Source organism: Papio anubis, chromosome 7 (assembly GCF_008728515.1).
Source record: "Papio anubis isolate 15944 chromosome 7, Panubis1.0, whole genome shotgun sequence".
NCBI classification, from domain to species: Eukaryota; Metazoa; Chordata; class Mammalia; order Primates; family Cercopithecidae; genus Papio; species Papio anubis.
Genome location: NC_044982.1, coordinates 96,082,364 through 96,106,258, shown reverse-complemented (window position 1 = coordinate 96,106,258; position 23,895 = coordinate 96,082,364). Strand labels below are relative to the sequence as shown.

The 23,895-nt window shown below is 41.2% G+C and overlaps 1 protein-coding gene across 10 annotated transcripts in view; it reads left to right on the top strand.

Moving 5' to 3' along the window:
• Nucleotides 1-23,895, top strand: part of CHD2 (chromodomain helicase DNA binding protein 2) — a 146,456-nt gene that overhangs the window by 25,144 nt on the left and 97,417 nt on the right. For all 10 annotated transcript variants that reach the window (XM_031668313.1, XM_031668320.1, XM_031668317.1 and 7 more), the window contains 3 exons: nucleotides 15,320-15,551; nucleotides 18,532-18,618; nucleotides 20,293-20,354. In XM_031668313.1, the coding sequence (XP_031524173.1) occupies nucleotides 15,320-15,551; nucleotides 18,532-18,618; nucleotides 20,293-20,354 (381 nt within the window). The remainder of the gene's footprint in view (nucleotides 1-15,319; nucleotides 15,552-18,531; nucleotides 18,619-20,292; nucleotides 20,355-23,895) is intronic.

Sequence of the window (23,895 nt, the reverse complement as noted above, 5' to 3'; positions counted from 1 at the left end):
GAGGATATTTCTATATTGAATGTCATGGCAGATCCAGCTCTAGGCATACCTTTAAAATGTATACACAGACTGGGCGTGGTGGCTCACTCCTGTAATCTCAGCAGTTTGGGAGGCCCAGGCAGGCGGATCACTTGAGGTAGGGAGTTTGAGAACCCCCTGGCCAACATGGTGAAACCCTGTCTGTACTAAAAATACAACAGTTAGCTGGGCATGGTGGTGGGCACCTGTAGTCCCAGCTACTTGGGAGGCTGAGGCAGGAGAATCGCCTGAACCTGGGAGGCGGAGGTTGCAGTTAGCCGAGATCACACAACACTGCACTCCAGCCTGGGAGACAGGGTGACAAAAAAAAAAAAAAAAGTAAAGAAAAAATATATATGCAGGTAGGCTTTCTCACCTCAAGATTTCTGAATTTCTTCTAAGTGTCTTCTAGTTGCTTTAAGCTCTTGTGGTCCCTTTCTTAGTGTACTTCTCTCCTTACATCCTTTGGATATCTTCAGAAGTTTAGATTGTAGAATTATTTACTTGGAATGCCGTTACATTCCATTCTAAACTTCGTTTCTCTTGGGTTTATAAAAACATTGGTGGGTTGTGAATTGTGACCAACAATAAAAAAATAGACTAGAATATGGTAATAAACTCTAGGGTATCCCATTTGTATGGGCTGTTTCTAAGTCTAGCAGTGATCAGTCTAGCTGGTAATCTTTCACTTTGGATTTTTTGTTCTTGTTGAGACAGAGTCTCACTCTGTTTTGCTGGAATTACAGGTGTGAACCACCATGCCCAGCCTAGTGGTGGCATTATAGATGCCTCAGGCTGGAGAATTTGTTATTGTGGGGAACTGTCTCATAAACAGTGCAGTGGTGCAATCACAGCCCACTGCAGCCTCAGCCTCCCTGGTCTCAGGTGATTTTCCCACCTTAGCCTCCCTAGGAGCTGGGGCCACAGGTGTGTACCACCCCACCTGTCTGATTTTTTTAGAGATGGGTTTGCACCATGTTGCCCAGGCTGGTCTCTCATTCCTGGGCTGACCTAGACCTCCCAAAGTGCTGGGATTACAGATGTGAGCCACCGTACCTGACTTTCACTTTGGATTTTATCAGGAAGGAAAATTGTACATGGTGAATATTTTGTAGAAAAATACCAAAGTAGATTTATATTTATTGAGTGCTTACACTGGGTAAGGGACTGTTTTAAGGGTTTTATATGTGTGTGTGTGTGTATGTGCATATATATATATATATATATATATATTTTTTTTTTTTTTTTTTTCTTTTGAGACAGGGTTTCACTCCCATCTCTCACACCAGAGTGCAGTGGTGCAATGTCAGTTCACTGCAACCTCCATCCTCCAGGCTCCAGCAGTTCTCCTGCCTTAGCCTCCCTAGCAGCTGGGACTACAGGCACATGCCACTGCACTTAGCTAATTTTTGCATTTTTTTGTAGAGATGGGGTTTCACCATGTTTCCCAGGCTGATCTTAAACTGGGCATGAGCTGCCACGCCTGGCTATACGTATATTTTATTTCATGTGAAAGTCAATATAGCAAAAATGTTAGTAACCCTACTAAAGTTAACCAACTCGCTAAATGAACTATTACATAGGCCTCTTCCTTTAAAGGCCTCTGGATGACCTTAGATCCTGCTGATCTTACTTATTATTTATTTTTTTGAGACGGAATCTCGCTCTGTTGCCCAGGCTGGAGTGCAGTGGTGCCATCTCTGCTCACTGCAACCTCCGCCTCCCAGGTTCAAGCGATTCTTCTGCCTCAGCCCTCCCTAGTGGCTGGGATCACAGGCATTTGCCACCACACACCTAGCTACTTTTTACTATTTTTAGTAGAGTTGGGGTTTCACCATGTTGGTCGTGCTGGTCTCAGACTCCTGACCTCAAATGATCTCACCTCGGCCTCCCAAAGTGCTGGGATTACAAGGGTGAGCCACTGCGCCTGGTCCCTGCTGAGCATTTACTGCCCATGCTGTTCTGTTCCTTCATTTCAGTTTTGTGCTTACCAAGGATTAGTAGATACATCTTGAATTTGTTTATGCTGGTTGTACAGTCACATGTTGCTTAACAGTGGAGATACATTCTGAGAAGTATGTTGTTAGGTGATCTTGTGGTTGTGCGAACATCTCACTTACACAAACCTATATGGTATAGCCTACTGCACACTTATGCTATATGGTATATAGCCTGTTGCTCCTAGGCCACAACTCTATAGAGCATGTTATGATACTGAATGCTGTAGGTGATTGTAATACAATGGTAAATATTTGTGTATCTAAACAGAAAAGGTGCAGTTAAACTACAGTATTACAGTCTGACGGGATCACTGTTGTATATGACGCCAGTCATTGACCTAAACTTTCTTATGTGGTGCATGATACTTTTTACTTTGCATTTAAATTAAATAGCAAGTCAGTAGGTGAAATGATTGTGAGAGGTTGTTTCAGTGAAAACTAAGTTGAATGCTTTAGGAAGACTAAATAACAGCTAGCATGTATAGTACCGCCTAAGAATCTAGAACTTGTTCTGATTCTGTTGTGTTAGTTTGTGTAATTCTCACAACTCCTGAGGTACACATGCTTATCCCTATTTGCTAGATGAGAAAATTGAGGCACAAGGAGAGTAAATGGTAGAATTGGGATTCAAACAGTGGCAGTTTGACTCCAGGATTGATAAAGATCTTGTGAAAAGTTGCTGTCAAATTAATGGGTAGGAGAAAACTTAGCCAGGTGCTGGCTGATGCTTGTAATACCAGCACTTTGGGAGGCTGAGGCTGGCAGATATTTGAGGCCAGGAGTTTGAGACCAGCCTGGCCAACACGGTGAAACCCTGTGTCTACTAAAAATACAAAAACTAGCTGGATGTGGTGGCGCATTCTTGTAATCCCAGCTACTAGGGAGGCTGAGGCTGGCAGATCACTTGAGGCCAGGAGTTCAAGACCAGCCTGGCCAACGTGGTGAAACCCTGTGTCTACTAAAAATACAAAAATTAACTGGATGTGGTGGTGTACTCCTGTAATCCCGGCTACTAGGGAGGCTAAGGCAGGGACGCTTGAACCTGGGAGGCAGAAGTTGCAGTGAGCTGAGATCGCACCACTCCACTCCAGCCTGGGCAACAGAGTGAGACTCTGTCCCCCCAACCCCTGCCCGAGAAAAACTCAACAACAAAAAAAAGAGAAACTAATGTATATGAGACTGGGGAAAATAGTAAAAATCTTGCATAATTCTGTAGTTTGCTTCTTTTTAAACACTTTGCATTTTAAAGAAACAATTAAAATCACAGTTCATTGTGGATGTGACTGATGGCAGACACACATTCTGCTGTTCAAAAGACCATGACTACATCAAAAGATTCTAGTTAAAATGTTGCCCTGAAGTAATAATGCTCATGGGGATAGTATAAGAAACAAATGCACAAAGGTGGGTAGATGGGAGGTACTGGAGGCCTCAGAACTTCACCTTTGTGCAGTTTGTCCTCCATTGCCACACATGAACTTTGGATTTGGCCACAGGTTTTGAAGATTTGTGCTTTGCTTCAAGTTTGTTTTTTTTGTTCGAAACTTAGTTCCCAGACAGGTTTTGCATGAGAATCATTTGGAGAATTTTAAAAGCCAAGCTCCCTATCTGATTGGATTTAGGAGCCATGTAGTAGGTTTGAGGAATTGTCCAAAGCTCTGGTGGGTCTGTGGCATAGCTAGGCTTGAGAACTGTTGTGTTTATCTGCCTCCTGGGGAAATAGTTCTTGAGTGTTGACAATCTTGAGACGAGTCTGGCTCTGTTGCCTGGGCTGGAGTGCAATGGCGCCATCTCGGCTCACTGCAACCTCCGCCTCCCGGGTTCAAGCGATTCTCCTGCCTCAGCCTCCAGAGTAGCTGGGACCACAGGTGCCTTCCCCGACTCCTGGCTAATTTTTTGTATTTTTAGTAGAGACGTGGTTTCACTATGTTGGCCAAGCTGGTCTCGAACTCCTGACCTTGTGATCCGCCGACCTCGTGATCCACCCTCCTCAGCCTCCCAAAGTGCTGGGATTATAGGCGTGAGCCACTGGCACTGGGCCCTGACAAACTAAAATGGTTAGTGTGTCTTCCATTTAGATGCAGGTTGACGTTCAAATAGAGGCAATATATGACTGGTAAATTATAATTTCAAAGGAAAGCAGTAATGGGTCAAACTCTTGCACAGTTCTCTTTCTTTCCCTTGCTTAAAAAAAAGTCTATTCCCTCTGAATCTAGCTCTATATAGATGTTCAAATCTTTAAGTTTACTTGCTAAAAATCACCTGAGGTGCTTGTTCAACATATTCCCAGGCTTCTTGCTTGAAAGTTAAAAAATTCACCGTTCTAGGGTTGTGTCCAAGAATCTGTATGTTGAACAGCAACCTCAGTGGATTCTTGTACTGAGGCAAGTTTGGGAATAAGGTCAGTGTGGGACAGGGTTTCAATCTTTTGTGTTCTGTTCTGCTGCTTTTTTAGCTGTAGAATCTTGGGCAGGAGCATCTGAGCCTGTTTCTTCATCTTTTAAAACAGAGTAAGAGTAGTACTTGTCTCTTAGGGAAGGAAGTTCAAATTAAATAAAATGATACTTCTAGGCAGTAGTCTTTAACTAGTGGCAGGTTTGTCCCCTTCCATTACCCTGGACATTTTTGCTTGTCACACTGGGGATGGGGGTGCTACTGGCCTCTAGTGGGTAGAGGCCAGAGATGCTACCAAACATCCAAGAGTGGGTATGAGACAGCTCCCCACAATAACAAATTATCCAGCCTCACGCATCTATAATGCCACCACTAGGCTCTGCACATTGGTTCACACCTGTAACCCCAGCACTTTGGGAGGCGGAGGTGGGATCCCTTGAGCCAGGAGTTCGAGACCCGTCTGGGCAATTTAGGGAGATGCCATTTCTACAAAAAATGTAAAAATTAGCCGGGCATGGCAGCACACACCTATAGTCCCAGCTATTTGGAGGGCTGAGGTGGGAGGATTGCTTGAGTCCAAGAGGTTGAGGCTGCAGTGACCTGTGATGGCATTACTTGCACTCCATCCTGAGCAAGACCCTGTCTCCCAAAAACAAACAAACAAACAAAAAAACCCTATGATTGAGAAACCGTGCTTGCCATGGTGAATGTTGGTTGTTAGTAAGAAAGTTGAGGCCTTTTGTGGTTTCTTCTCTGGCCTGATCCAGGAACCCCTCTTACTCCCATGACGTTATGGGCATACATTTCACATTTATTATTGGGATTGGTAATCAGATCTTTTAATCTCCTTTGAACTTTGGGAGTTGCTGAAAGCACCATATATTTTATAAAAGTCTAAAGTTTATAACCTAAACATTAGCTAACTAAAGACAAGACTCACAGGGCTGAAAGGAACTCTTGGTCAAATTGGTCCATCTGTCCGTCCTTAGGGCTTTAATGGGTGTAAATATGTTGCCTGAGGTGGTTAAGTATTCTTTTGTTAATGAATTCTGGGGAGAACTCCCCTTGTAACTGCTTTCACAGCTTGGTTATTTACAAAGACTTTCGTTTTTACCTGAATAGAAGGCTTCCTTTGTCTTTTGTATGTTAGCGCATTGCCAGATCCTGATTAGGTAGGTATTTGTGAAGTGCTTTATCTAATTTGTACCTTATCTAGGCTTCTTGGTAGAATACGTGTTTCTCTAATGTATGCCTGGGTGCTAATAGTTTGGTGCTATGGAAACTACTCATATTTGGTTATTGGGGAGCAGAAGTAGTGTGCCTGAAGAGGCTAAGGTGATGCCTGCCTGGCTTCAGCTGTGAATTTTAGAAATATACTTATTAAAGGTAAATTTTTTTTTCCTCTCTTTACCGCTGGATTTCTTAATCTGGGAGGTACTTGATGGAATTTAGCCTTTTTATCCCTTGAAATTATAAGCAGCATTTTGTGTGCACTTTTTCTTATACATGTACCTTTTTCTGCTGTCAAAAGATAAAATTTCAACAAATTGTGTATAAAGATCTAATTGGATTTTATTGTTGATTAACAAATTAGGTAGCACCCCATCTATAAAAAAATAGGTGCCCATTGGGCATGGCGGAACAGTCGGTTTTTATAAGGTTGAGCAGGAACAGGGAAACAACTTAGTCCAAAAATGTGGGTTGTTTAACATCAGGTTACTTGAGGTTAATTTGCTTGTAAGGGTTAAAGCAGAGGGAACTTCTTATGCCAACTCAAACTGCCTGTTTAGGGATTTGGGTATCTTCTCTCCTGAAGGTAAAGTAAACAGTTTAGAAGTTTAACATGAGTGACTCCATTTTGGTTTGGTCTGTTAGGGTCTAGGAGCTCAGTCCAAATTAGTGGCCTTCCATAGATTCTGTTTAACACTGGAAGGAGGGTCCATAGTGTGTGTGTTAGGGTGACTACTGAGAGCACTTATGAATCCTGGGGAGGGCCTGCACCTTAGAACTGATCAGTTCTAAATGTTACAAACAGACCTCTTTTCTCAGAAAATAAGAATTCGGAAAAGTTCAAAGGATATAATTAAAGTTTTTTTTTTTTTTTTCTCTGAGATAGAGTCTTGCTCTGTCGCCCAGGCTGGAGTGCAGTGGCGTGATCTCGGCTCACTGCAAGCGCCGCCTCCCAGGTTCTGGTGATTCTTCTGCCCGCCTCCCGAGTAACTGGGACTATAGCTGGGACTACAGGTGCTCGCCACCATGCCCGGCTAATTTTTTGTATTTTCAGTAGAGACGGGGTTTCACCGTGTTAGCCAGGACGGTCTCATCTGACCTCGTGATATGCTGGCCTCGGCCTACCAAAGTGCTGGGATTACAGGAGCCAGCCACCATGCCCGGACTAATAAAGTTTTAAAATAAAAAAGTTGGACATAGCTAGGGTCACTTTTATGATTTTGGCGTAAAATAGCTAGAAAAATAAAAATACGACACACCTCCCTAACAATTTGCCCACAAGGAAATTCCTTGTGGACAAAGAACTCAAAGGCATCCCTCTGTTCACCTGAGACAAATGCATATGTGATTGCTTCGTCTGCCCTGTTGTTTTGCTAAGCCAGACTGATACATAAATGACTATTCCTCTACTCTGTTCTCACATGGAACTTGTATATTCAGTGCAAGGCTAATCAAGAGACTTAAAAGAATGCAACCGTTTGTGTATTATCTACCTATGACCTGGAAGCCTCCTCCCCTGCTTCAACTTGTCCAGCCTTTCCAGTGTGCATCTTACACGTATTGATTGATGTCTCATGTCTCCCTAAAATGTGTAAAAACCAAGCTGTGCCCCATCACCCTGGGCACATGTCAGGATCTCCTGAGGATGTGTCATGGGCATGTCCTTAACCTTGGCAAAATAAACTTTCTAAATTGATTGAGCTCTGTCTCAGATACTTTTGGGCTCACAATATTTACAGACCTAATTCAGCCCTAATCTAGCCGCTGCATTTAGTTGCATAGTGTGAATATTTCACGTTTTACTTTTGCATTTTCATAAATGGGTATATGGATTATTTAGGTTTTTTTGTGAGCAGAGCTCTGAATATTTATTTGCCTCGTCCTGTACAAGTTTGATAATTTGTCTATGTTACATGCCCACAAATTGAATTGCAGGATTCATACACTTTATTTTTTTGAATTGGAGTCTCAGCCTGTTGCTCAGGCTGGAATGCAATGGTGCGACCTCAGTTCACTGCAACCTCCGCCTCCCAAGTTAAAGTGATTCTCCTGCCTGAGCCTCCCGAGTAACTGGGACTATAGGCGTGTACAACCACGCCCAGCTAATTTTTGTATTTTTAGTAGAGACAGGGTTTCACCATGTGGTCCAGGATGGTCTCAGTCTCCTGCCCTCGTGATCTGACCGCCTCGGCCTCCCAAATTGCTGGGATTACAGGCATGAATCACTGTGCCCGGCTGATTCATATACATTTTAAAGGTTACTGGTTATTCTTACCATTATTTAATACTATGAGACTTTAATTTCTGCAAAACAGATGAGTGCAAAATAGCCAGTTATAATGTTTCCCAAATTAACAGAGGTTTAGTTATTTTAAAAATGAGTTTATTGGCCATTTCAGTTTCTTCTCTGTAATTGCATATCCATTTTCTTTGCGCAGTTTTTGGTTGGATTTTTGATATGTAATTCTTCATATGTTGTGTATCTATATCCTTTGTTATGTGTACATTGAAATTTTATTTCCCAGTCTGTTGTCTTTTAACCTGGTTTATAGTAATAATCTTATTCTGAAGAAGCACAGGACTTGAACTAAAGGTGGAGATTTTAAAGAACTACATCCAGTATTCTTTACCAATTGGAAATGTGTGGCCGGGTGCGGTGGCTCATGCCTGTAATCCTAGCACTTTGGGAGGCTGAGGCGGGTGGATTACCTGAGGTCCAGAGTTCAAGACCAGCCTGGCCAACATGGTGAAACCCTGTCTTTACTAAAATACAAAAAAATTAGCCAGATGCAGTAGTGCGTGCCTGTAATCCCAGCTACTCTGGAGACTGAGGTAGGAGAATCCCTTGAACCCGGGAGGTGGAGGTTAAAGTGAGCCGGGATCACTCCATTGCACTCCAGCCTGGGCTACAGAGCGAGACTTGGTCTCAAAAAAAAAAAAAAAAAAAAGTGTGAATAATTAGTCTTCTTTGCTTTTCCATCTTCTTAAGACACATATAAGTGACTGAGAAGGAATAGTTACACAATAACTTTGGTTTAATAATCAGTTCAACCGAAGAATGTATGTAAATAAGGGCAGTGATACCTAACGCTGATAGTTGATAGTGTGGATTGCATAATTCAGACTGTGGGGTGACACACACATACACTCTTGGGCTTTGTCTTTATAGGTAAGGATCAGAAGAATTTTTGCATATGCCTGACACATAAGTGCTCCGTATATATTAGCTATTGTATCACCTGTAGGAAGTTAGCCTGGAAGTAAGTTTTACAGAATTCCAGCGTAGATTGCTTTGTGTTTTTTTTTTTTTTTTTTTTTTGCCAGATTTTGCTTTCACCAACAAAAACACTAAGCTCTGCCAAGCAATTTTCGGCCATTTTGTAAGTTAGGAAAATAAACACTGAAGTGAAATGGCGGCTTTTAGGCGGGGCTCCCACAGACTTGCTCCTTTTAAGTGGAATGTTGCTGTGCTGCCCTCTTGTGGCCATTTGGGAAAAGGCGATTAAAAAATGGAACAGTAACTTAATGGCTCTCGTTTCAAAGCCCAGTTGCAAGAAGGTTAATCACTCCATTTTTACCTACTTCAGAAAGTATTTTGAAGAGATACCAATACCTTTTTGTCCACAAGTAAAAGGAAGTGGTAAACCTTTTTCTCATCAGCATTTATTTTTGATTGGAATCTGAATTCCCAGTTTTGACTTGTTCTTTTATCTGTGTATTGTATTTTCCTTTTAATTATTTGTTAAGTAAAAAATTATAAAAGTTGTTTGCAATTTAGATGTTGAATAATTTTCAGATAGTTGTTTTTCATGAAGATTCTATATATATGTTGGATAGTCATTCCTGAAAATCCAATGTTTAATTGCCCTGTAACAAGTAAGCCATTGGTAGTCAGCTAATTTTATTACTTTGTTATTTAGGTGAAAGCTTAAAGGACTCCACCCACTAATTCAGTTTGACCCTTTCTATTAGTCTTGTGGGCTTTCTGCCTCCTGTACTAAACCAGCACTAAAGGTACAGCTTAGTACTAATAGTATTTACTGTTACATTTATTAGGTATTAATGACAATTCATAGTCTTTTAGGAAATGTCTTGTTTTTTTAAGGGAATAATTCGAATATATATATACACACACACATATATATACACACACATATACATATATATATATATTTTTTTTGAGATAGAGTTTGGCTATTGATGCCTGGGCTGGAGTGCAGTGGTGTGATCTCAGCTCACTGCAGCCTCCACCTCCTGAGTTCAAGTAATTCTCCTGCCTCAGCCTCCGAAGTAGCTGGGATTACAGGTGCATGCCACCACACCTGGCTAATTGTTTGTATTTTTAGTAGAGACTGGGTTTCACCATCTTGGCCAGGTGGGTCTTGAACTCCTGACCTCAGGTGTTCCACCAGCCTCGGCCTCCCAAAGTGCTGGGATTACAGGCTTGGCCCATAATTACACTATTTTTTTTTTTTTTTTGAGATGGAATCTGGCTCTGTTGCCCAGGCTGGAGTGCAGTGGCGCAATCTTATTTTCCATTTCCAGTTTATTTAGTGATTTCTCCTCTTATGAGAAGTATGAAAATTAAGTAATGCCTTTATTAAGACTTTTTTTTCTGCCTTTAAGCAGTTCCCCTACTTAGTATTTGTATTCAGTCTTAATCTGATTTTCTGGTTTCAAAAGCAGTATAAAAACACTTCTTTTTTTTTTTTTTGGAGATGGAGTCTTGCTTTGTTGCCCAGGCTGGAGTGCCATGGCGCGATCTCGGCTCACTGTAACCTCTGCCTCCCGGGTTCAAGTGATTCTCCTGCCTCATCCTCCTGAGTAGCTGGGACTACAGGTGCACTACCATGCCCAGCTAATTTTTTGTATTTGTAGTAGAGATGGGGTTTCACCGTGTTAGCCAAGATAGTCTCCATCTCCCTAATCTGATCCTCCCATCTGCTTCCCAAAGTGCTGGGATTACAGGCGTGAGCCACCACGCCTGGCCTAAGAACACTTTTTTAAAACACTCATTCAAATCTTTGCTTGTTTTGTATAGGGTGGGGTGTACTTGCAGCCCTTGCTTTGGATTTAACTCTTATGGTTAGACATATTTTAGACAGTTGACTAGTTTAGACATTAAAAATACTTAAGGTATATAGTGAAGTGCTGTGAATTCACTATTAAGCTTCACTACTAAGTTTCAGTCATAAAATGTCACCAGTATCATTCCCTGAGGGCATCTGCCTCCATCAACCCCTAAAGATAAATATGGTTGTGAACTTGGTGTTTATCTTTTGTTGGGTTTGATTTTCATTGTTGTTATTTTTGAAATTACACAGGTAATCCATGGAGCTCACAAATGCACTTCAAATAACCCATCCCCAACAGAATGAACCAGTGTTAGCAATGTGGTGATTAAAATGCATTTATACACATAGATATGTGCTGACAGAAATACGGCTTTTTTTTTTTTTTTCCCCAGAAGGTATTGTATGCATTGTTAAATTTCTAGGAATCACTCTCCTACACAAACTCAGAAACACATAGCTACACAAGAAGATATGTGGAAAGATATTTATGGGTACAGTCAACAGTTTCGAAATACAAATACTCTACTCAGAAATACAGAAATATGGAAAATGTATCAAGGATATTTGCAACTTATTGATTAAGTGAAAAATCTGAAAAGAACCTAAATGTACCATTAATAGGGGAATGTTATATAAAATGTAGTGAATTTAGAGTATAAACCAGTTCAAAGGGAATGAGATTGGCATCTGTATAGACACATCCTGATGCGGACATTGGCATTCCATTGCATCCCATCTGCAGTGCTTCCCGCTTTTCAGCACAGAACAGTAAACATTTCTAGTTGGACTGTTCTAGTTATCTTCAGTAAACTAATGCTGCCTTTTGTGGGTCTTTAGTTGGTAAAGATTTTCAGTCTTTTTGTTGCCGTTGGAGTTTTTTGTTTCCTAGGAGTGTATAGACCTGTTGTCCTGTGACAGTTTTATTGGTGGTGATTGCCAAAACATGATTCTATTCTTAAACTTTCGTCTGGAGTTAAACATTGTAGTAGTTGAAAAACTAAATATGTTATTTCAGAGGGGAGGCAAATTGTACATTCTAGCGAATGAATGTGCAATTGAATCCTCCTCTAATATACCAGGCACAGAGAACATCAAAGGAGATGTGCTTAGTTTGCAAGTTTATTGGGGAACTTGACAAGCGGCCAGATTACTTTGTAGTATGGGACAAGTGGAGGCAAGGGAGTGTAGATGTTAACAGCTGCTGGAGCTTTGGAGCGAGTCTTTCTAGGACAGCATGTGTGTCATTGCTAAAAGTATGGATAGCCAGCAGGGCATGGTAATTGAAGCTCAGATTTGAGATGTGGCTGCCTGTTTTCCATCTCGGTGGTGGTAACTGCTATGACATATGTCAGTATTGTGGAAGTATCTGATAGGTATTGAGCTTAGGATAGGACACCAAACGATGTTTTCCAGGAGAAGGTGATACCTGAGGCCTCAAAATTAGAGAGGTATTTAGTTTGCTGTGTCGGCAGTGGGTGCAGGAGCTAGAGGGGAGCAATGCTAGGTCTGGAGTCTGGAGCAGTGGGAGTGAGGGAAGAAATGATTAAGTAATGTGCTTTGAGAAATTATCAGAGGCCAGGTTTTATAGGGCATGCTGAAATTGGATGTTTTCAGTGACCCGAAGACCTGGATGCCTGGGAAGTGAACAAGCCTTCAGCTGCCTTTGCTATGGGCATATAATTTCCAGGTACTGCCTTGCCTAACATCCCTTTCAAGTAGACTGCCCTTTCTATTAAATAAATCCCTTCCTTACTTATGAGGAAATTCTGGAGCTGTCTCTGTACCTGTCTGTCCATGAGCAAATAGTGGAGGCAAAACTAATAAATTCCAACTAGTGTCATGGATTGTGGGGGTGACGACTCACTAATGGGTGTTAGCTGGGGAGAATTTTGTGTTAGAAGGGGAATCTCAGCTTGGGTGTGATATGCTCACATTTCCTCTGTTTGGGTAGGGCTTTGGCATTTATAGGGCACTGCTTTCATAGGTGGCATTAGATGCTCTCTTGACACTACTAGTAGATGTCACATAGGTTGATACAGGTTAAAAGATGACACAGGCCTGAGGTGATCTAGGACTGAAATGGAAACTGCGATGCCAGAGCCCACACCTTTTAAGTGATCCTGTCACTATCCAGCTGTCCTCTTTTCTTTTTTCTTTCCTGATGTCAACCTGCCTGGTCACAGGTATAAAATAAGTGACTCAGATGCTTTGGTCACCTGGACTAGTCAGCTTGGACTGTGCAAAGGGTTAAAGAGTCAGTAATTATAATGAGGTCTTGAAACTGTTGAGTCACTTGTGACAGGGATGCCTGTTTTGGGGCCTTGTATAACAGGGATAAGAGTTAAGTTTTCTGAGTCTCTAATCTTTTGGACCCCTAGAGTAAAATAGAAATGAGCTTTAGATCCACACTTGGATTGGAATCCTGGCCCCCTCACCCTCTTCCTCAATTTCTAGTTTTGTCCATTGACCAAGTTGTATAAAAGATGTCAGTTTTTTTCGTCCTTCATATGGTGATAATAATGCCTAATAGTATTATTCTTGGGAATAAGCAAAATAATATATATACACACACACATACATATATACACATATATACATATGTAAAGTACTTAGCCTAGGGTCTGATACCTATTAGGTGATCAGGAAGTTATATGGTTTTTCTCATCTTTCCCCCCTTCCCAGTGTTGGGAACCTCCCCCCGACCCCTGCTCTCCCATTTTTTTCTCATTGCTTCCTCATGGTAACTGAAAGGCCTCCATATTGTAATGTGCTGTGGATCGCATGGTGTTATTTGATTCAGTCCTAGTTTGCAGTGTACTGCCCTGTGCACCTCTAGAAGATGCAGTGATGGTAAATATAGAGCTTCCCTTTACCCTTTCAGGTTTTGTGCCATGTGTCTTATCTCCTGGCTTCTGAACTCAGGGACTTTTCTGTTAATGTTACTGTAGGTTCTGGGTTTTTCCTTGCCCCCCTCAGAGCAAAGATAGGCAGTTTTCAAGCAAAAGAGTAGAGTGGACAGTCCACCTCTTGGTGTAGAGTCCATCCATTTGAGGTCTTTTTGCTTCAGAGTATCTTCCCCTCTACCAGCATGCCCCTCAGTTGCTTTTTCACCATTAGAGGAAGATGAGGATATTGCTTTCTCTGTACTTGAGGTTGATACTCTATCACCCCTCAGTCTCTGTGGTTTCTGGTTTGTTCCTTTAGATGTCATCTACCTGCTTAGATTGCTGCTCCCTACGGGATGTTTGGAATGAAGAAAGGAAGGGAGATGTGTGGAGGCCGATAGCAGTCTTTATTGGGTTGGGTGTTCTCATTAGCATCAGAGTGCCCTTTTTGTTTACTTGTTTCTGTTAAGTCTACCACTTCTGGATCTCACTGCAGATTGTAAGGCAAGGCCTCTGGATTGAGGTTAATGTGTATAAATTTTTACAAACCACCCCAGATGAATCTCATTTGCACCTATTAGTGAGAACCGCTGATTGGATAATTGCAACCAGTTTGCATTCTTCCTCTTTGGGTAAGATGCTTTGTTTTTGTTTTGTTTTGTTTTTTGGAGACAGAGTCTCACTGTGACACCCAGGCTGGAGTACAGTGGCAAATCATGGCTCACTGCAGCCTTGACTTCCTAGGCTCAAATGATCCTCCCACCTGAGTCTTCTGAGTAGCTGGGACCACAGGCACGCACCATCATACCCAGCTAATTTAAACATTTTCTTGAAGAGATGGGGTTTGCATATTGTCCAGGCTGATCTCGAACTCCTGGGCTCAAGCAATCTTCCTGCCTAGGCTTCCCAAAGTGTTGGGATTATAGGTGTGAGTCACTGTGTCCAGCTTGGTTGTTTTTTTTTTTTTTTGGAGACCAAGTCTCTCTCTGTCTCTAGGCTGGAGTATAGTGGTGCGATCTTGGCTCACTGTGTCCTTTGCCTCCTGGGTTCAAGCGATCCTCCTGCCTCAGTCTCCCGAGTAGCTGAGACTACAGGTGTGTGCAGCCACAGCCAGCTAATTTTTGTGTTTTCAGTAAGACAGGGTTTCACCATGTGGTCCAGGATGCTCTGGATCTCCTGACCTCTGATCTGCCTGCCTTGGCCTCCCAAAGTGCTGGGATTACAGGCATGAGCCGCCATGCCCAGCCTGCTTGGTTTGGTATTGTTCTGTGTTTTGTTTTTTTCTTGTTGAGAGGGGAATGATACTTAATACATAAGACTTAGTGGATTCATATCTATCTGGTTTCAAATCATACTATGTTAACTAGGTGTGAGAGTTAACTTAAATACTTAAGAGCCTCAGTTCAGCCTCATTTGAATGAAGGGGACAGTAATATCCATGTTCAGAGTGTCTGTCAAGAGTCTGTCCATAGAAATCACCTGCTCTGTAGCATCATGTAAACATTCAGGAAATGGTAGCTATTGGGGATTTTGAGAATGGTAGCAATAACATTACTTGGAATGTAAAAGTATAAATGTGAATTTGAAGATTTTGGTCTTATATTATCAGCATTACTATCTGTAAATGTTTTACCATGAGAATTTTTTTTTTTAAAAGCAGATTCGTGTGGCGGTTCTTAAATATTTTTAAATCTCTCTCTCTCTCTCTCAAAATAAGTCACTCAGCCTCTGAAGAAGCTTCGGGTTCAGACTCAGGCAGTCAGTCGGAAAGTGAGCAGGGAAGTGATCCAGGAAGTGGACATGGCAGCGAGTCGAATAGCAGTTCTGAATCTTCTGAGAGTCAGTCGGAATCTGAGAGCGAATCAGCAGGTTCTAAATCCCAGCCAGTCCTCCCAGAAGCCAAAGAGAAGCCAGCCTCTAAGAAGGAACGGATAGCTGATGTGAAGAAGGTATCTACTTTGCCCTACAGTACAAATGTGTTGCTAGCCTAGGACAAGCTAGCAGACCTTTATTGCTTATGAAAACTCATTAGTATATCTTGATAATGAAACCTACAGCCATTTTTTCTAGTAATATACAGTAGGATATCTGAGGATACAAATGAAGACTTCTTTCTGCTCTGTTAAGGAAAATAAATTACCTGAACCATCCAATTATAGGGAGGAGAGACAAATTTTTATATGCTTGGTTTTTAACTTTATTTATTTATTTTTGAGACAGAATCTTGCTCTATTGCCCAGCCTGGAGTACAGTGGCACGATCTTGGCTCACTGCAACCTCCGCCTCCCAGGTTCAAGTGATTTCCTGCCTCAGCCACCCAAGTAGTTGAGATTACAGGTGTCCGCCACCACGCCTGGCTAATTTTTGTATTTTTAGCAGAGACTGGGTTTCACCATGTTGGCCAGTCTGGTCTTGAACTTCTGACCTCAGGTGATCCACCTGCCTCGCGCCTCCCAAAGTGCTGGGATTATGGACCTGAGCTACCACGCCCAGCTTAAAATATACTTTTAAGGTTAAAGTGAGCAGTTCCAAAGTTAATAATGTGTAGTTACAGATTGGATGGACCTACAAGCCAGTCAGAATGATTGGAGTATGCCTTTGATAATCATTATCCTAAAATGAGAACTTCTAAGGAAGGCTCTTGGTTTTCTGTGTATACATCCTTTTCACATGTTAGCTCCCTGCCCTCCTCCAAAAGCTTATTACTTATGTAAGAGTACTCAGTAGTGAGTAACTCCACATGGTAGATTTTTCATGGAAGAGTTGACTTAGATATCAGCTCTCAAAAGGGCAAATAAGAGCACAAGATAATTTTAGGATGTAAATATTACAATATATGCTGTAATAAAGTCACAGTAGTTGTGCTAGAATGCCTGTCTGATGTCTTGGAGTGATAAAACTGGTTGATGTAGTGACACTGAAATGATTTAGCCCTCCCGGTTAATAAGGGCTCCATGAAAACCCATGTTGCGTAAAACTTTCATAGCTCTAGCAGAGGTCAGGGGTGGGCCTGGGTAGACAGGCTAGAGTAAAGCGCTCTTTCCCTCCTTCCTTTCTCTGCCAGGTTTTTTCAGAGTGTTTTATGTTTACTGCTTCTTCCTGTATTTCCCACCACTTGGTTATTCCTAACTCCTTCTGGTTGGACCTTTTGTCCTTTAACTCCAAGGTGATGCTAAGGCCATTATAGAATCTGTGGATTTGGGATTACGTGATTACATTGGATTCTAGTTGTAAAATGCCTGTTCCTGGGCCATCTTCTTTTCTTTTGAAGCCTTGATTTTCTTCAGCTTACTTCATCATTTTTATGTTGTTGTTGTTGTTAAAGTCATTGTTGATAATGTCCTTTGTTAGTGACATTTGGATCATTTTTCATAAAGATGAGACAGGGTCTTGCTCTGTCACCCAGGCTGGAGTACAGTGGTGCAATCACAGCTCACTGCAGCCTCGATCTCCTGGGTTCAAGTGATCCTCCCACCTCAGCCTCCCAAGTAGCTGGGACTACAGGCACGTACTGACACACCTGGCTAATTTTAAAAATTTTCTGTAGAGACAGAATCTCCCTATGTAGCCCAGGCTGGTCTTGAGCTCCTGGACTCAAGCCATCCTTCCGTCTAGACCTCCCAGGGTGCTGGGATTACATGCCTGGCCCTACCCTTTTAAATGCAAACATTTCACAAGTCTCAGTTAGTGGCTTCTTTTGTGCATGTTCTGAGCCTTACTTTTCCAAATATTCTCATGATGTTAGCTGTCACCTGTGATTTGATAACCCATATTTCTCATCTCAGCTTTTACTACTTGCTTAATTTCTGTTATACCTTTTCATGTCAGTGTTCCACAATCCATTCAAATTCCTTTTGCTGCTATGTGATTCTGTTAAAAGAATACAGAATATACTTAGTAGTAGTTATCTCTGGGTAAGAAAGTGAAAATGATTTTTCTCCTCAACTAATCTGTCCTTTAAATTTTTTAAATCACTGGTGAGGATTGTTGCATATCTTTCTTTCTTTCTTTTTTTTTTTTTTTTTTGAGACGGAGTCTTGCTCTGTCGCCCAGGCTGGAGTGCAGTGGCCGGATCTCAGCTCACTGCAAGCTCCGCCTCCCGGGTTCACGCCATTCTCCTGGCTCAGCCTCCCGAGTAGCTGGGACTACAGGCACCCGCCACCTCGCCCAGCTAGTTTTTTTGTAGGAGACGGGGTTTCACGGTGTTAGCCAGGCTGGTCTTGATCTCCTGACCTCGTGATCCGCCCATCTCAGCCTCCCAAAGTGCTGGGATTACAGGCTTGAGCCACCGCGCCTGGCCTGCAGATCTTAAAGGTTGTTACAGGTCTACAAAAATCAGGTCTTAAAGGCAAAGGACTAATTACTGCTACAGAATAAAAATAGATGTATTAGAGAAAGGGTGGCAGTGGTTCTCATTCTGAGAACTTCTAGCTAAGTGTTAGCAATGCCTCATCTGCATTTATCTGGGATGTTACATGACCGAGGAACTTAAAGAAAAATAAAAATTCCTGATTCTAATTAAATAATTAGACTTAATGGGGGCTTTGCTTCTTGTATTTTCAGTTTCACAGTTGGGTTAGTGCAGTCAAGACTGAAACTCAAAGCAGTAGGGAATTTAAAATTTATCAGTAAATACTTTGTCTTTAGTGGAAGCAGCTGCTGTCTCACCTTGCTGTATTATTCAGCTGTATGTTTATATTTTAATGATGGGTAAGCGGTATACCAGGTAGATTTATAGCTATTAAGTAATGAAGACATTGTTAAACTAATATTTCCTAGAATAATATGCCTATTTTCAAAATAAATAAAACTAGCAAAACAACCCTTTTGATATTTGGTTACTTGAATTCTTTTCCATTGCAATAAATGTTTGATAATAATAATGGGGGTCAAGAAAAAAGATTAATGTGTGGTCTCTTAATTTTACAGATGTGGGAAGAATATCCTGATGTTTATGGGGTCAGGCGGTCAAATCGAAGCAGACAAGAACCATCACGATTTAATATTAAGGAAGAGGTAAGGAAAAAATGTTTTAAGGGCATGCATTTAAACTCCTTATCTTCATTCTTTCTGACTAATGGTATGTGTTACCATTAAAAAGACTGAACTTCAGGCATGGGGGTTAAGTGACTCTAATATGAGCTATCTATGAACAGATACAGTAAGGCAAGAAGTTAATAATCAAGAGAATCTAACCAGAAAGATCATATAATAGTGATTTTTTTAGTAGAGTATTATACAGAATTGACCTCAAAATTATTTATTTTTTAGGTTGTTTCTCATAATGAAAATTGATTATATAGCGAGAAGTTTACTTTTTTAAGCCCCTAACTTTCTAAATCTCCTAGATTTTTATTAAATGGGTAACTTGTTTGGTAAACAAACAGCAATAGAAATAGTTTTGGATTTATTCTTGAAAGAGGAGGGAGTGCTTAATTAATGTATCTACTTTTATTTAACTTATTAAATTTGGTTTCCTTGCTCATTTTTAGTGTGAGATATAATGAGTTTCAAACATACTTAATTGTGAGAGATTGAATAGATTGGTGATTTTAAAATTGGTGTTCTATACCAGGCTTGGTTGTCTATAGAATCAGACTTCTTTCACCTTTCTCATTTTGTGTAATGTTTTTGTGGATTCTTATTCTGAATTAGATTTATAGACTAGATTCTGAAGAGAGGTTCTTTTGTCTCAATGAAATGTCCCCTTTCTGCTTTCTTAGGAGGACTTTGCTAGTCTTAGCTATATAACGAACTTCTGATGAAAGTTAAATATTGATAGCCACAGGTCAGTGAGTTGGGTGTGGGTTTTTAAATAAATGTACCTTAAAAATCTAATTTATCCTAACATCTGCATTACATTTGTGGTTTTATTTTGAGTGACCTCTGAGCTGGTTTGCCTTTGCTTTTGTTTCCCATAGTGTCTAGCACTAGGTTACTGAGCCATGTTTGTTAAAACCAATCACATAGTTGTAGAAATCTTTTCCTCTTTTATGTATTAATTAACACATTCTCTGTAGGGTACAAGATTAACAGCAATAGGAGTAGTTTGCTATTTTCCCTAATTTTGGAGAGAAAGAGCTATTGAAATGTCTGTGACTGTAAACTTTCCTTGGTCTAGTGCTGTTAGCAGAGCACTGTTGGCTCGTGAGTGAAGATACTCTTAAATGAGTCTAAAATGAAGACTTCAGTAGTTGGTGCCTTTACGGCACACTGACTAAATGTTGTGGCATTTTTATTTGATATTCTAAATCTGCAGTATCCAGTATGGTCCCCACTACTCACATGTGGCTTTTAAAGTTCACATTAGTTAAAAATTCCATTTCTCAGTCACATCAGTCACATTTTAAGTGCTCAGTAGTCACATGTGGCTGACGGGTACTGTATTGGACATTGTAGATATGGGACATTTACATCGTTACAGAAAGTTATTGGATATTGCTGTTCTAGAAGTCAAGCTGAGATAAATATTTCCTGACTTTAGAGATAAGTCAGTAATAGCAGAAAGATATTAATTTTCAAATCAAAAGAAGAGAGAGTTCTACCAAGCAAGTACTTAGGTTTCTTTCTGTCTAAAAGCTCATATTGAATAATGGTATATTGAGTAGATTGTTGATCCAGGAGATAGTGTTGTCCCTAAGAACTGTGAATTAAAGTCTGTAATCATTTTTCCCCCCTCACACACTGAAGGCAAGTAGCGGGTCTGAGAGTGGGAGCCCAAAAAGAAGAGGCCAGAGGCAGCTGAAAAAACAGTAAGTCTTTCATGGGGGAAATTATTCAATCTAGTAGTTTCAAACTTGTCAGCATTTCTAGGACTGCCTTCATTGTGTCTTTAGTCTACTCCAGGTCCTTTAGTCTGCTCCTGTCTCTCTTACTAGCTCGGGTGACTATCTACCCTGACCTGTTACAATAGCAGCAGCAGCATTGGAAACCCAGGATTCTCAGTTTAACACATGGAAGGAGTCCACGTATACTCGGGCTGTTATTTGGGATCAATCTCAGCTTCTTCCATTGGATTAACCCAATTAGCCCATTGATTTTTTTCAGACAAATATGTATAAATAACAAGTACAGAGGTATTTGGTATTGTAGTAAGCAAGGAACAAATGTAGATTTGCCATTTTTATGGCAGAATTATATTGGCTGAACATCCATTTTGGTAAGAAATTACATGTTGTTGTTTCTGTATAATTTTATTTTATTTTATTTTATTATTATTATTATTTTTTGAGACGGAGTCTCGCTCTGTCGCCCAGGCTGGAGTGCAGTGGCCGGATCTCAGCTCACTGCAAGCTCCGCCTCCCGGGTTCCCGCCATTCTCCTGCCTCAGCCTCCCGAGTAGCTCGGACTACAGGCACCCGCCACCTCGCCTGGCTAGTTTTTTGTATTTTTTTAGTAGAGACGGGGTTTCACCGTGTTAGCCAGGATGATCTCGATCTCCTGACCTCGTGATCCGCCCGTCTCGGCCTCCCAAAGTGCTGGGATTACAGGCTTGAGCCACCGCGCCCGGCGTTTCTGTATAATTTTAATATTGCAGTTCATAAGCCAGAAAAATTTAATTTGTGGACTTAATGTGAAGTTTCTTTATAACATAGATTTATATGTTCATTATGTTTTAATTTAAAAAGTTCTTATTTATATGATGAAATTATTTGATTTTTTTTGAGAAATAATTTTTAAAGTCATTTTTTGGAGAGGGTATGAATCCTGTTGACAATCTGAGTTCTATAGCTTCTCTTGAAAATGTAGGTATTCAAAACTTTGTATACCAGTTCAGGGGTTCTCATGTTAAACAACTGTCCATGGCTTCTATTAAGAGCTCTAGGTACATATTTTGTGTTGGAAAATATTATTAATCTTTAGTAAGTGGCCTAAGGCAAGTCATTTGAGATTTTAAAACCCATTTCCTCATCTCCAAAAAAAAGTAATACTGTCTCCCCAACAGGATTATTAGAAACTATGCTAAGATTTTGTGACATTAAGTAAATGTAGGATATTACAGAGCCTTACAGAAAAGTCAAGTACTTAATATTGCCCTGCTAGAGTACATTCAGTTTTCATTTGTGTTTTGGAGAAATGGTAACTAAGCAAACTGCAGTTGTCATCTTAGAAGGCTTTTGTTCTATCCCAGTCTCATGGTCTGGTTGGGAGACTATTATCTGCTTACTGGTCTCATGGCCTTTTGAGTATCTTTCCTGAAATGTCCACCTTGATTACACCCTGGGAAATCCACACATGTAATCATTACTTCACTATCTGGCTACATTCCTTTGGTCTCTTGACTGCAAGTTAAATGGTGCTGTGCTTGAATTCTTGACTTCCTATTTTAATGGCCTTATTTGTTTGTGCAGAAGCCAGCGTTTTTTTCAGTCACTGTATAATACATTGCACTTACTCTGGTTACTGGCTCATATTCTTGTCAGCCTTTTTTTTTTTTTTTTTTGGAGACAGGGTCTCACTCTGTTGCTCAGGCTGGAGTGCAGTGGCTTGATCTCAGCTCACTGCACCCTTGGCCTCCTGGACTTAATTGACCCACCTAAGCCACCCGAGTAGCTGGGACTACAGGCATGTGCTATCATGCCCAGCTAAGTTTTTAAAAATTTATTGTAGAGATGGGGTCTCAGCTATGTTTCTCAGGCTGGTTTCAAACTCCTGAGCTCAAGCAGTCCTCCAGCCTTGGTCTCCTGGGATTACAGGTGTGAGCCAGTGTGCCCTACCACTTAACAGTCTTAAGAATTCCCCAAATTTGCCAACCTTCAGTAGCATGTATGGACCTTTCTTTTCCTGAGTAGAACTTCTTAGTTCCTTGCAGAGTGGGATCTGTCTTCTTTCTCATATTGCTTCCCTACCCTAGCGCTCTTCCATAGGAACTGCCTTGGGCTGAGGTAGGAAGTTCCCCTCATGTTCGTGTGTTTGAACACTGGGCTAGTCTTCCTTTCTGCTATTCTCTGGCCAGCTGGTGAGTATTGTGGATTTACAGAGAGCTCTTCCCCTGAGTCACCAGTTGAGATTCCTGAAAGATTAATTAGAGGAGGTCTTGTAGCTGCTAACACTCAAGTTGCAAGGCACAGCACTTTAGGAGGCTTCCGTGATCCAAGCTGAGCAAGTGTAACATAACCTAATGTGTGGGCCCATGCATTTCAGAATTGAGAGAGACTCGCTCAGAGAGTGAAAGATTTGAAATATTGGCACAAAGAAACGCTTTTCTGAAACCCTTCAGAGTTTATTCACACATTTTAGAGTTTTTAAGAAGGGACAATTTTGTAAAATTGGTTTAAAAAAATTAATTCCAGGCCGGGCGCGGTGGCTCAAGCCTGTAATCCCAGCACTTTGGGAGGCTGAGACAGGCGGATCACAAGGTCAGGAGATCGAGACCATCCTGGCGAACACGGTGAAACCCCGTCTCTACTAAAAAAAAAAAATACAAAAAACTAGCCGGGCGAGGTAGCGGGCGCCTGTAGTCCCAGCTACTCAGGAGGCTGAGGCAGGAGAATGGCGTAAACCTGGGAGGCGGAGCTTGCAATGAGCTGAGATCTGGCCACTACACTCCAGCCTGGGCTACAGAGCGAGACTCTGTCTCAAAAAAAAAAAAAAAAAAAAAAAAATTCCAAACTTTAGGAAAGTTGCAAGAATGAAAGTGCAGTACAAAGGACACCGTGTATACTTTACCCATATTTTTTTTTTTTGCTTCATTTTTGCTTCATTTGCTTTATTGTTGTGGGTTCTATTTATTTAAGAGAGAGGGTCTTGCTCTGTCGCCTAGGCTGAGTGCAGTGGTGCAATCTTGGCTCTCAGCAGCCTCAATCTCCTGAGCTTAAGTGATCCTTCTACCTCAGCCTCCCAAGTAGCTGGTACAACAGGCGTGGGCCACCATGCCTGATTTTTGTATTTTTGTAGACATACAGGTCTCACTGTGTTGCCCTGGCTAGTCTCAAAGTCCTGGCCTCAAGTTATCCTCTGACCTTGCTCTCCCAAAGTGTTGAGATTAGCAGACGTGAGCCACTGCACCCAGACTGTGTATGTTTGTATATATACACACATAATGTTTTTTATTAACTATTTGAGACTAAAATTCATAGAATTTTACCTTCTACCCCTTTCCCTTAAATATGTAAGGTATATTTCTTAAAAATAAGAAAATTCTCTTTTATAAGCACAGTACAGTACAGTTTCAACTTAGGTTTAAAACATTGCTGATGTACTTTTTTTTTTTTTTTGAGACAGAGTCTGGCTCTGTCGCCAGGCTGGAGTATAGTGGCGTGATCTCAGCTCACTGCAACCTCTGCCTCCTGG